The 14666-nt window shown below is 39.2% G+C and overlaps 1 protein-coding gene across 1 annotated transcript in view; it reads right to left on the bottom strand.

Moving 5' to 3' along the window:
* Positions 1-203: 203 nt before the first annotated feature.
* Positions 204-14666, bottom strand: part of ADAMTS6 (ADAM metallopeptidase with thrombospondin type 1 motif 6) — a gene marked incomplete at both ends in the record, with an annotated part of 264023 nt that continues 249560 nt past the window's right edge. Inside the window, 3 exons of the mRNA XM_080933513.1 lie at positions 204-313; positions 10156-10312; positions 13011-13187. Of these exons, the coding sequence (XP_080789639.1) occupies positions 204-313; positions 10156-10312; positions 13011-13187 (444 nt within the window). The remainder of the gene's footprint in view (positions 314-10155; positions 10313-13010; positions 13188-14666) is intronic.

Here is a 14666-nt window from a genome sequence, read left to right as displayed (position 1 = left end):
CCGTGTCCAGCACTTTGGATCAATAAATCCCACTTCACAGAAGTTAAAATAATATTGAAATCCTGTCAGCTGGGGCTGACCAGTGGTTACATTTTCCACAGGGTAATGCTTTTGTGAGGACATCCATCCGCTTCCTCTGGGTGACCGTCTTCGATGGACGCATTTCCATGAGGAGATGACAGGCCTGTCTGGTTCTCTGAGGGTCAGTGTCCTTGGCAGGTCTTACAGCACATCTGTCGGAAGTACGCCCGGCTGCAGAACTGGAACTTCAGCACCAGAGGGCAGTACGCCACTTTGTTCACGTCTTTGCACTCTAGCGTGGAGGCAGAAAGTGGGAAACAGAGTCACACAAGGAAGCTGGTAAGCCTGCCCAGCTAGCAGGCACCCCACTGCCAGCCAACCTCACTTCTGTGGCCCTGTGACTTTTTTTTTTTAATTTTGTTTTTGTTTTTAAGCACACTGTCTGAAACAGCCTACCAGAAACATTCTTTTGGTATATTTTAACACATTTTTTTAAAAAAAATGCAAGACTTTTCTTCCAGACTTTTATAAGTGTGGTGCATGCCCACTATGTCTTGAAAGAATTACCATTTGTTGGGATGAGTGATCACTTTAGACATCTTGGAAACATGAGTCATTTTTCTTACAGCATTTTTATTGCTTCTTTCTCAAGGGTTATTTTGTTCAACGTGTAAGGTTATCCAGAATCAAACATGAGTTGCATTGTTTGATACCAAAGTCCACATGTCTCTCAGTAACACCGCATGCAAACCACTGCAGACGATGGCCTGCATTCAGCAGCTTCACTGCAAGGAACAGAGCAGAGAGGCTTGCCTCCAAGGGCAGCAGTCTGTGGGCTTTGGAAACATAGAAATGTCTTTTTAAATTTGGAGTGAGATACAGTCGTCTTTGCTCTTGTGTGTATTTTCTCATTAGTATTAGAGCAGCCTCAGCCGCAGTGTGCACCTCTTGCAACCAGAAGGTGAACAGCGAGAGACTTCGCCTACCTCCCACAGGGCTGGTGGCAATGGTGAGATTGACAGGGACCATGCCTTCCCCTTCATCAGTACAACCATTACTGCAAAGGCATCTCCTCTCTAGTACTATGGTTATTTTGTTTGGAGATTTAAAAATATTTAAAAACACAGTAATTAAATTTTCACAGTCTTCCAGCTGATTACACTGAAGCATCCTGAGAAAAACTACTTAAGGCAGTTCAGACTCATGTAGGTCCAGGTACAATTCAATGTAACATAGCTTTTGCTGTTTGCATGTTTTTTTTCTTGGTTTCACATCTGCATAAAAATGGGAAATGAGTATAAAATAAGGAGAAGCTCCCAGCTCTTCTTAAAGAGTGAGTGCTGTGCGCTCTCTCACTTTAAAGGTTCTTTCAACAAAGTCTTAACATTTGAGACAGGAACTATCAAATCTTTTAAACATTTATATTTAAGTGGTGTTAACTCAAGAGTCAAAACAAAAGGGAAGAATAGTTAGAAATTTGATTGGAAAAATTTGATTAGGAATCTGAGTGAATTTGTTTAAGTTGAAAGGTGGTAAGGCGGGGCACATTTAAACTTGCACTGAGAAAGGAAGTCAGATGACAGTCGTCCATCCTTCTTCTGCAGAGTGCAGGACAGTGAGTGTCAGAGACAGACCTGCTGCTGTCATCGCTGACTAGGGATTAATGTCCTTCTTGCCTGATTTTAGGAAGGAGGCAAGAGGATACATGACAACCTTCTCAATGAAGATACAGTATTTCAATTACTATTGAGAAAATATTGCCCCCAGAGACACAAATCAGCTTGAAGACCAAACAGAGGGCAGTATTCTTTAGGTCACAACTTTATTCAAAGAATCATAATTCCATTTTTGGAAAATGTGTTAGATTGGGAAAAATTGAGTCTAGCAAAATATGAGTAAATACAGACTTTTTAACCCTTGATCTGTGAACAGATTTTAAAAATGTATAATGAATAGGGTGGAATATTTGTAAATTATTCTTTTTCTACCCACTCAAATATAAATAGCAGTGGATCTTTTCCATGGGTAGGTGAAAGTGGGTATTAGCTCAGGTGTCCCTCTCCAGACTTCTTAATACCCTTGCTAAGTTAGTTCTCAACTGACTTCATTGGAGGCAGAAGATTATCAGGTCCTAGAAGCAGAATCAAGCTCAGAGCGCTGGGAGCTGATGGCAACTGAGCACACAAGGACCAGAGGGTATGGAGCCAGTGAGGCTGTGGGTGGCACACAAGGACCAGAGGGTATGGAGCCAGTGAGGCTGTGGGTGGCACACAGGGGTGGGAAGGTGGGAGCCACTGAGGCTGCAGTGAACTCTGGCTCAGCGTCTTCGAACATTCACAGCTCTGAAGCTCAGGAAGGAAGACCAGAAGAAGCCCTGCTCATTTGGCGACGTTTACAGGAGGTGATGCACACAGTGAGAGGCACAGCCACGGTATCCAGCTGAGTAAGCCTCTGACAACACCCACCATACATCAGGACTCTGAGATCTGGAAGGTCTACACACTTAGACAGAGAGTTAACAGAAAGCTATTAAACAGTGTAGGCACACCACAGGGCCAGTCAGTGGTCAGCAGCTATGAAAGACCTGGGCAAGCTCCGAGGACGGCTGAGACTCAGACAGCAGACCGTTCTGAGATATTGGGGCTCTATGGAACATTGCTGCGGTGTGGAGCTCCTAAACAGGGCTACGTGGAAGATCCAGTTCCTACTCTTTTGTTTGCCTTCCAGGAACTGTTGTGACTAGAAAAATCAATTCATTACACATTTGGATTAATGAAAGCATATTCACCAATGATCAGCCACAACTAGTCTTTTATTTGCTCAGTCTTTTAACTCCACAAGAGCTTAATTTAGTAACAGCATTAAACAGTGTAATTTATCAAGCACTTCCTTTATGTCAGGCATAACTTTAGGCAGTTTTATACTTTTATATTTAATCCTTTTAAGTATGTGAAATGTTAGCTTTCCATAGACAGCACAGTTTAAGCTTAAAACCCATGCTGGGTCATAGAAGAGTCACTAGAAAGTCTGAGGTCAGACTCCACTGAGCGGACACAGTGGTAGGCCATGCCGTAGGAGGTCTCCTAATGTTTGAGAGTTTGAGCTGCCTTCTTAAAGAAGGGAAAAGATGTTGGGAGAAAAGAAAGGTATTTCTAAGTCCCAGGCATTCAAGGTAGACTGAATTATTCCTCCTAACTTTTTTCTCATTGTAGTTACATTAGTAAGCATTTGATGATTGATACAAACGTTTTAAAGCCCCATTATTATAGAAAGGTGAATAGAATCTCCAAAATATCTAAACCAGGATTAAAGATAATGGTGATTTGTACATCAGCACTGACATTCTAATTTAGCAAGAGATGGCTGCCTGTTCTGACACACTGATGACACACTTGAGAGGTCTTAATTACAAAACATAGCTCCTTACTAGTCTGCCTCATTCTCAAAATATGTTAAAATTATGAAATAGTTTGTCTTTTAATCTTGAGCAATTATTTCATACAGCTAACTTATAGATTAAACCAGTTTTCCTCCCATATTCACTGTACAGATTGTGCTACATGGAATCACCTTCATATAACTATGCCCTGTGCATTTAGCACACTCATGCTCTTCCCCTCCTTTTCTACCCTCTTTTGTTATCCCTCTTTGCTTTCCTAGAAAGTTTTGCTTCTATTTTTATGTCATATAAATGATTTTATGTATCTATTTAAAATGTATTGAAAGACCCTAGGGCCTTTTGCCGGCCTTACATCCATAGCCTGAGGTCAAGGCTAGGCCAAGTTCTATTCTCCACCTGAAGGAAGTCACAGTGAGAAACTCTCTACCCTCCACCTGTGTGGAAACAATGGCCCAACAGCCCACCCAGCCTTGGCCTAAGAGACTTTCTTGATTAAATAATTCTCAGAATTGTAGAATGTACTGACTGATAGCCATCTGATCCTCTGGTCCCAGTTAGGGTCCTGACACACATGCTCACTAACCAACTGGTTTAAAGGTCAATATGCTTAGTCAAGTTTAAATTATAACCTTGCTGGTGTAACCTGTACCCCTAAAAAGTATAAAAACTGCCTGTAACAGCCTTTCGGGGTTACCTCTCCTCTGGATGTAGGGCACTCCAGTGCACTGGACTAATAAACCTCTTGCTTTTGCGTTGATTGCTGCCTCTGTGTCTCTTTAAGAGGGGGTCTCTCAGATACAAAGGCTCTCTGAGTCTTTCATTATAACCCACAAATGTGAGAAAATATATATTAGTCTTTTCTGAGACTGGTTTAATTCACTTACTAGGGTTATCTTCAGTTGCATTTATTTTCCTGCATGTGACAAGTTTGTTATTCCTTATATATTTAAAAAATATATATTTTAAACTATTCCCTCTCTGTTGGAGACCTAGGTTGGGGCCATACTTGGCTTCTGTGAGTTTCTGCACTGAACATGGATTATAAGTTTTGTTGTGATATGTTGACTAGGAATCCTTAAAATTAGGAGTGGCACAGCTAGAAATGTAAACTAACTCAGCTATTATGGAAATGAGTTTGGAGGTGCCTCTTAAAAAATTCTACCATATGGCCTGATTATATCATAGCAAGGCAGACTTTTGTGGGAAGAAAAATCACATTTTTCCACTGAAGTAAAAAGTTGCAACAAAAATTTGCTTTAGTTTCTGAATGATCTTCACTGCTCTAGTAAAAGTATTAAAATAGATTGTTCAGGTCAGTGGAGGAGATGTCTTCTGTGTTTGGTCTGTTTAAAGGTTTGGTCTCCGCTATCACATTTTCTCCATTGCAGGATCTGTGCTAGCATTGGGTCACTCTTCTGACGCCTATTAGCAGTGGAGTCTGAGTCAGAGGGTAAGAGTTTAAGATGAGAGTATCTGACTTTGTCTTCTATATCATAGTATACTGACTAAGCGTGCTCTTGGGAGGAAAATGTTCTTTCTACTGCTCTCTGTAGTAAGAGGTTTCACCATGTAAATATTAGGAAACACTTCATCTCACTTTTTTTTATATCCTACTCTACCCCTGAAGATAAACTGTCATAAAGTAATACAGGGAGAGTAACTCAGGCAGTGCTCACAGATTTTTTTCATATAAACTAGGCCCACTAGAACTGTAAGTAACCTGCCACATATTCTGGAAATAGACTTAGTAGCTTTAAGTAACAAAATTAGATAAACCACTTCATAAGAAATGTATAAACATACTTTTCATTGATGTGCTAATGAGTTTCTCTCAGGTGTTTTAGGATAATCTTTCAAAAACTTTGACCTAGAAGATATGCTTTCAAAAATTAAACAGAGGCAATGAATTTAGGATGCACTGGTTCAGTCATTACAACTTTAAAGCTTGATTTAGTCCATGTAATAAAAATGTTCTAGCACCAATTGTATCAAATGCTATAGGTCTTGCCCACTTGTCTCATGGAACAAGTTAGCATACACAGGGACAGAGGTTTCCTGACCAAGTTGGAACATTTAGCATTTATACAGTGCAGGCAAAATGGATACAGATAAACTGCACTCCCACTGCACCCGTGAGTCCCTCGTAAGATGCACAGAGTATAGTAAACAGAGCTATACATTGGGCATCTATGGTTTATCTTTTGGATTAAAAAACTATGATCAGCTTCTGATAATTTGTTTGTAGAAATTGGGGGGGCCCACCAAGAAATGAGAGAGCTAAGGGGTGCATGGACATGCAGTTCGGGAGCTGGTGTGTCAGGGTACTTTTACATAAAACCATACTAGAGCCATTGACACTGGATGCATTTGGGCGGTAAGGGAAGAACTCACAAGCCCTGCAGCAAGAAGATATCAGTCACCACTCTGCTCTGGTTTCAAGTTAATATAGATGATTACTGTCTGCATTTCTTCCCTTCCTTTTCTTCTCTCTCTCCCTCAGTCTTACTCCCTGGATGCCACCCTCAGTCAAGATGGTATAATCCCAACTCAAATGACAGGAATATGCATGGAATGTCAAGTGGATTAAGAGCTCCCTGAAATGATGAAGGAAAATAGGAATACTGGTCTTTCTTATCTCCTTTAAGCTGAAGTCTTCAAATGATCTTTCTTGTTCTTGCTGATTTTCATACATTAGATTCCATATTAAGGGCTAAATTTTTAAACTATTTGTTTCATAAATTTTGTTAGGAGATTTGTGGAGCTGGTTAGATTTTCTCAGAGAAGTGTGTCTGAGGGAAACTGAGACCTAGCAAAGACACCATGTGACATCTTACGCTGGTAGACCAATGTTTACTACCCACAGCTTTCTGGGTTAATTACTAGCTCATGGGCCACCATGAATCACTATCTGCCAGCAACGAATACTAGATGACAGTGCCTTGTGCTGCTGAGAAGCTAAAAAGATTCCCCATATAAACCTGAGGAAACTTGAAACTGGATGAACAATGAATAAACTGGCATTTGGAGATAGAATTTCAGGTGAACTTAAATGGACTAGACCCAACTGCCACATGCCCTTGAAAAGCTTGTTTTGAATGCTGTAGTGCCCAGTCCATGTGGAATTCACTCTTGGCAGTGATGTGGTGTTACTCTCACAGTGTCGGCCGGTCAGGGGCCTGCCTATGAAGTTTTAGCCTTTCACTGAAGGCTTTCAGAGAGGAAAGAACAAAAGCAGATGTTGGACACAGCAAACTGCACCGCCATTTCTCATCTCCCATCTCCTTTCACCATTTTAATTTCTCGATGCCCTGCTTCTGGTTTTCTCTTATTGTCTCTGAGTGGCTTAAACTTCCATGAATTTTTTAAATTTCTGTGTTTATTTTTATCTTACTCCAATTTCATTATGACTACACACAGTTGCCTGAGCAAGGGATACCCCACATCCCAGTGTCTTCTTAGTAAACCCTTGGCAAACCAGCGTGCAGACCTGTCCACTGTGCAGGGAACAGTCTGTTCATTCATTACGCTCCCTGTGCACTTGAAGAGCTTCTTTATGTCTCTGCTGAAACGCTGCTCACCATGGCATCTGCACGTCACTGTCCCTACTAAACACACTTCCTCTGTGGACAGAACTTTGTGGTATCCCTAGTCTTGGTGTCTGGCAAAGTAAACAGGTTAATACGGGATGAATGGAGTATGTTCTCTGAAAACACTGTGTATAGTTATGTACCGTCTGCTGAGCTCTCCCGGCTCCAGTGGATAGTTCCAAACCCACAGCTACACATATGGCCCTGATTAATCTCAGTGGGCCACAAAACAAAACAAATAGACATGAATGTGAGAGAGATCTGTGGGGGAGGGCAGCAAGCAGACATGTAGGGAGGTGGAAATGAAAGAAGACAGTGTGCAAGGTGTATACATGTAAAATTGTAGACAAAACAAGCAAAAAAAAAAAAAAAAAAAAAAAAAAAAAAAAAAAAAAAAAAACCCAAACCTCTATAGCCTTGAAGGATGAATTATATGTAAAAAAAAAAAAAAAATAAAAGCAAGTTTACTGAAATTGTCAATGCAATAGATGGTGGGTGTTCACTGAAGAAGTTCACAACTTTGTTGTGTATTTGAGACTTTATTATGTTTATAATAAAATATTGAGTAGCTGGGTGACCATTACCTAAGTCTGGGTAGTTAAAACAATTTTCAAGGTTTTAACTATAGACCATTTTATTCACAGCACTCCAAAGGCAACACTACATTTTTGATCCTGAGAGAGCTCCCTTAACCTGTTCAGTAGTGGCAGAACTAAACTGCCTTCCACCAGCTTCTTTCTGGAAGTCAAGGGAGCCTGACTCTCCTGATAGCTCAGTTCTTTCAACTTTGAATTACTAACGAGAAACTGCTCCTTCAGAGATTTCCTAAGAGATCTCTTTTATTTTTCCCATCTGAGCACCTAAACCAAGTCATGATATTTGTGATGGTCTTCCAGATTTTCCCTAAAAAGTCCCTCTTCCTTCTTCAATTTGATTCCCAAAACCAAATCATTTTGTTTGTGTAAAAACCCTCTCTTGACATCTGCCTATCCATTTTCTCTGTTGGTGACAACTTATGATTTGGGTCAAACCCTGCTTTCTGAGTACATCTTGGACTGTAATACTACATTACAGGTGACTCACAGAACACGTTGCCTGTGCAGTTCACTTTATCCAAAAGGTTAAAGTCATTGATCTTCATTTGGCTTTCCCTTAGAATGTACATAAATTACTTCACACAGCACATCTACCTTTCTTTTTAAATTAAAAAAAAAAAAAAAGCTAGAAGTGGAGGTATACTCCTATAATTCTAGTTTGGAAGACTGCGGTAGAAAGATCGTTAATACCAGGCCAGGCTGGGTTATATAGAAAAATGCTTTCTCAGTAAAAGTAAATAGCATGCAATATAGAGAAAATTAACATGCTTCACAGCTCTGCCAAATCTGGGTTCAAATCTTGTCTTCCGTATCTACTACTTTCCAGACTTGTAACCGGGGCTAATTTCCATCCCTCCTTGTGCCCATGTTGAGGCATGGTCCTTAGACTTTTGCTTTTGCTTTTGTCAGCAATAATATGTCACAGAAGATAATTATAAAGATTTTATGACACCATACTGATATATAATACAGAAAGATTGCATATGTATGTAATAGAATTAAAAGATCAAATGTTCAGAGTAGTTTATTGGATTATTTACATCTTCTTTCCCATTTAACCTTGCACCTTCCAATTCTGAAGTAAAAGAAAGACCTCCTAAGCCTAAAGGATGGGTTGCTATTAACTAACAATGAGTGAAAGTTATTGGTATAGTCTCATAGAAGAGAGATGCTTTCATTCAGATCACTTTAAAAGACATGTTTTTCAAGAGAGCAGCTTCTGTTTGCTATACAGTTTGAATTGCTTTCAGGACATGGAAATCTGCATTTCTAGGATAGACCTCATTACAAGAACACCAAAAGTAGGTGGCACTAGAGCTATGGGCTTGCAAATTAAAATTATAATTTCACATTAATATGGGGTGTGGCCACGGTATCCTTAGACTATAACATGCATTACAACCAATGCATTGTGTGGTGTTGTGTGGTGTGTCAGATAACAAACAGACCTTGCCACAGATCGCAAGGTCTCTGTACCACCACAGAAGATTATCATTCTTCTCTAGATGACATCTTAAAGGAACTTTAAAACCATGAACACATCATAAAGAACATTCTTCAAATTGGATAGAGCAAACTAAAAGGAACAGACATCTTTTGAAGATGATTATAAACATGTCATTTCGTTAGAAAATTATCAAACTTTATAATTTTTGTTTCTTTTTGTTTGTTTTAAGAACAGAGCGATATAGCTGGGTCTCTTTATGTAACTAAGTTCCTTCAGATGCTGTTGGTGAGCCTGTGCAAATATTTTATATAAGAAGAAAGCCTGAAATTCCTGACAATGCTATATTATTTTAATATTCTGGGTAACTTCTGAAATCTCACATATAGTACCATTCAAGACATTTTCAATGATGCTGACATGAACAAAGTACTTTTACTGAAATGAAAGATAAAATTCAGGATTTTGACTAATATCTGCTGTTAATCAAAGGAAAGAAATTTCTAAGCATAAACCTCCTTTATTAGCCTTCATAGAGTAATTTTTTCACTTCTCTACAATGAGAAACTGGTATTTAAAACACAGCTTTAAGCATATGTTTTTTTGTATATGTAACTCAAGAACTCTGTTTTTTTTCTTTTGTCTTCTGGTCTTTTGAGACAGGGTCTCTCTACAGAGTGCTGGTTGTCTTGGAACTCACTGCTTAGATTAGGGTGGCCTCAAACTCACAGACATCTGCTGTCCTCTGCCTCCTGAGTGCTGGGATTAAAGGCGTGTGCCACCATGTCTCACTAACGAGAATGGACTCATTGTAGAAAGTATTTCCAGAGCTTTGGCAAAGGTCAACCAGAACACTAAGTTAGATATTGCCTTAGAGAATGCCACTCTGACATGTCATTTTAAAGACAAGTACATTTTTCTTCAGATGTTGAGTGACTTATTGTTAAACATATAATGAATCAATCTGAATAAAACAGGTTTCCTAGTTATACAGGTCACACAACAGCTTTCACAAATTCTCGTAACATACTATAGCTTAAGTGTAAGCGAGGGGGCTCTTCCAGTGTTAGGAGCAGTAGAGGCAGATCACAGAGTTGGGGTACTCACCTTCAGTACTGGAGAGAGGGGTGCTATCACATTTGCTGTCACACTGCTGCATGGATGGAGGACGAACAGCTTCTGGACAGTCAACAGATGCCTGCCCAGTATAGGAGAGGCACTGGACAGTTCGCATTTGCTGTCCAAGGCCACACTGAGCAGAGCACTAAATTCAAAGATATTTAAAAATGATTTCCATCAGATAAAAAGACATTATTTTTATTATTGTAACATTAGCTTTTAACAACCCTATGCAATTATTGAGAGGCATATGACTTGTTCATGTTACTATGGAATTGGTTTCAAAACTCGAGAATTGACTTGTTGTTCTAGCAAACAGAAGACAAGCAATGGCAACTTCTTGGGCTGCCATAACTTTTCTAATCAAGTTTGGCAGAACTAAGAAGAGAGTAAGGAGGAAATCTCATAGAAGGGAAGCAGGGATGTATGGGTGGTTCAGTAAGCAAAGTGCTTACCCATGAGCCTGGGGACCTGCGTTCTACCTTTGGGATCCACATAGAGACCTGACACTAGAGTTGTCCCAGGACTTCTGCATGCTCACTGTGGCATATGTGTGTGCATGTACATATTATACATGCACACCACGCGTGCTAATATGGATACAGATTTTAAAAAGAACTTGTGTAATATACTATGAATTTTCTAAGGAATTATCAGCTATATACACCTTAGAAATAGTCTGTGCTAGCCAGCTAGCATACTTTGTCTTTTCAGCTACATGAATTAAGTACCTGGTTTGAAATACAATTCATAACATCATGTCTGTGTAGAACCTTCAATAGTGTAATGTCAGTTATGTCACTATACTCTCAGGGAAACTGTTAATGTTAGCAGTGGAATGCCTAATCTTATCAAGCATATTCCACTTGAGAATTTGTGAGTTAAACTAATTCCGTAGAGATGCAAAATGTTGGTTATTTTATGATCACACTTCCCCATAGGCATGGAAGCAGAGCAAAATGTCTTCATATACTGTATGGATCCTGACCATCTGCCAGGCAAAACACAAAAGGAGCAGAGGTACTGTTCTAGTCCATGAGAACTGGCTACCTAGAAATCCACTTTCGTGTGTGTGTGCATGTGCTCGCGTGTGTGTGCTGTGCGATGTATGTGTGTATCTCCACATATGCATGTGCATGTGGATGTCAGAAGTTGATGTTGGAAATCTTCCTCATTAGCTCAGCTCTCTACCTTATTTTATGACACAATATCTTTCATTGAGCCTGGAGCTCACTAAGTCAGCTAGATGGCTGGTGAGAAGAATCAACCTGTTGAGGTTACTATATCTGACTTTTTTACATGAGTTCTGAGGATTAGACTCTCATGCTTACACTGCAAGCAGTTTACCTACTGAGCCACTTCATCAACTGCTGGCAAGTTACTTTTTGTGATATTCTTACTAAAGAGAGTTACAGTATCTAGTACAGGCTGGTCTTGATCTCCTGAAAGCTAGCATTAGAGATGTGAGTGGTACTTCCTTAATGTGGCTTAACGGATTTCCTCTCTGATATTTAGAAGGAAAGTGCTTAGTTGCCCTACTACATAATAATTACCAATTTGGTTTTCTTTTAAATAATTTTTTTACTTAATTGAATTGTATTCATTTTTCATGGTCTCACATTTTGAAATATATATATAACACACATATATATGTGTGTATATATACTGTATAATGGCTAAATTTCATTAATTAATATAGGCATTATGGTCATTTTATGACTTTTTAATAGAATTGAACATGACTGATAGCAAGATAGCACAAATTAACAACATATGTAAGGAATAAAGGAAAGAGTAAAAACAGGAACTGGGCCAGCAGAAAACCTCAGGAGGTGACGAGAGCAGGGCCAAAACTGATGACCTGTGTTGAACCCCAGCACCTCCATCACTTACAAAAAACAAGTGATTATTTTATATTATTAAAAAATGGAAAATACAAATTGAAGCATAAAACAGTTTGATACAATATATATGACACATGTTAAAAGTCCTATTTATTGTTTCCTAATTCACAGTATACATCAGAGAAAAGTAATTTGAAGTGTAAGTATTATTAATTTTTTATCTTATCAATCCCATGGGTATTTTAACTAAGGCCCCAAAAACTTCACTGTGAGGTTAGGAGGAATCATTTACTTTGAGTGGAAAAGCTAAAAGCTAAGACACTGGTATTAATGGTTTATAACTAAATTAGTTGAGAACTAGGGTTCCAGTGCTGTGGCTTATTTACAGCTCTGTGTATTGAGTCTATTTGACATTGAACTTGAAATGGCAGGATCCAAAGAATAGGTGAGCTTGGTATTTATGGGGTTTTGATGATACTGCAATCTATTATTTTATTAGTGATAGTTTGAGACAGGAGGATTGTGAGTTTGAAGCCAGTATAGCATACACAACATTTTGGCCCTGTCTCAAAACCCTCAAATAATAACAGGAACAACAATAATGCTAACAATAGAGTGGAATGATTACAGATGTGAAGAAATGTGGGGGCTGAAGAGATGGCTCAGTGTTTAAGAGCACTGACTGCTCTTCCAGAGGTCCCGAGTTCAATTCCCAGAAACCACATGATGGCTCACAACTATCTGTAATGGAATCCAATGCCCTCTTCTAGTGTGTCTGAAGACAACTGCAGTGTATTCATACATAAAATAAATAAATAAATCTTAAAAAAAAAAAGAAATGTGGTTAAGTGGGGATGTGTCCACAACTGGTCTCAATGGGTAGATCTCATACTTAGGATTTCTATGAATTAATTCTTACTCTTCTCTTAAGCCTTCACAATGATCACATCAAAAAGCTCAGGTTTGTATCTCAACAGAGTCCACATCTGGCTGCCTTACCTGGCCCCAGTCTCCTGTCACCCAGCGGGGAGGAGGGCAGCGGCCTAGACTACAGCGGATGCGAGCAGGAGGCTTGCTCTCCTCTGAACATTGTGCAGCTGGGAATGTTTTAGAAAGGTCACTGCTCTTGCACAGTACAATCCGATGCTTGAATCCTGAACCACATTTTGGAGTACACTGGAAATAAAAAGAAATATTAAGTAACAACAATTTAAATACAGGAAAGTGTGAAGAAACTTTTAAAGTAAATGTACGTATGTGTAAAATACATACTGTAAGAAAATGCTCTCCATTATGAAGCCCCTTCAACAGCCAGTATAAAAGGAAGTACTTTTATCTTTTCCCCTAAGGTCTTTAAGAGCTAAAATCAATGTTTGCTTTTCTTGGCTAACATTTTCTTCTTTTATTAGGGATAGGCTTATTCTTCTTTTCTTTCCTATTTTTGGCCCCCTTCAACTGTGATAAGATTCTGCTAAGTTCTGGAATGTGGAAGCTTACTGGGTGTAGCCTTTGAAAGGGAACTTTTATGTTATTAGTGGACTACAAGAACGTGTCTTTGTGGAGCAAGTTGGCAGTGGAGTAGATCAACTATTTTCATGGTGTCAAGAATAAATGCCTGTAGGAAAGGGCTGTTGCACAGATACTTCTGGACTTCCTCAAATTTATAAGTCACAAACATTAAGAATTAGGTGTCCACTCTTCATAGCAAGAAAGTGACACTTCTTCCTTTGTCACAAACCCTTCTTTTTACGTGTCTCTTTATGCAGTGGCTGATTAAAGCCCTACAGTTTTCTGAAGCCTTTTCCTAAGTCTCTTTTTCTCAGTGAGGGCCGTATACACATGTGCAGGCTGTTGTTTGAACCTTTCATTGAAACACATTTCCTGGTCTCTATGGCAGTGGTTCTCAACCTGTGGGTTGCAACCCCTTTGGCAAACTTCTATCTCTAAACAAGTTCAAAATGTTTAACAGTAGCAAAATTACAGTTGTGAAGGAAGCATCAACAAAGATAAGTGATGGTTGAGGTCATCACAGCCTGAGGAACTGCATTACAGGATCGCAGCACTAGGAAGGTTGAGAATCACTGCTCTAGAGGAATTACATGGGCTTGAGGGGTGGGGAAGGAGAGAAAATGAGAGTCTCCATACGCGAAATGCTTGTATTCCTATTAGGAGACAGGCACGGGAATACAGGCTAGTGCCACATGTTATGAGAGTGGGAATAGAAATTAAATTTTTGTGTTCTTTATCATCATTGGCTTTTGGCTGATTTTATTGGACATAGTCTTTGAGCCTAGCATATTGGCATAGAAAAGAAGAATATTGAAGGCTTTGCTTTCAGATTAAAAAAAAATCAAGGATTCTATAAAGTCTCTTTATCACAATGAATTCAGTAATGGAAACTCTTTCCTCCAACTTAGAGAAAGACATATTTTTAAGGAGGACAACACACAATTCTATTGTAAGAGGTAAAGGTAGGAGTTCAAATCAAGAGGCAAAAATCTTGATGTATTATTCATTACTACAGTCAGATCAACACCTTATGTCCTCACGACTGCCGTACCCTCCCATATAAACCACCAGCTCTCATTCCTCCAACTCTTCAGTTATGATTTGTCTTCATTTCCATCACCAGGCATTTCAAGTGAATATCATTTT

The sequence above is a fragment of the Micromys minutus genome, assembly GCF_963924665.1.
Source record: "Micromys minutus genome assembly, chromosome: 20".
NCBI lineage: Eukaryota > Metazoa > Chordata > Mammalia > Rodentia > Muridae > Micromys > Micromys minutus.
The sequence above is the reverse complement of the archived record's forward strand: the minus strand, read 5'-3'. Positions and strand labels throughout refer to the sequence as shown.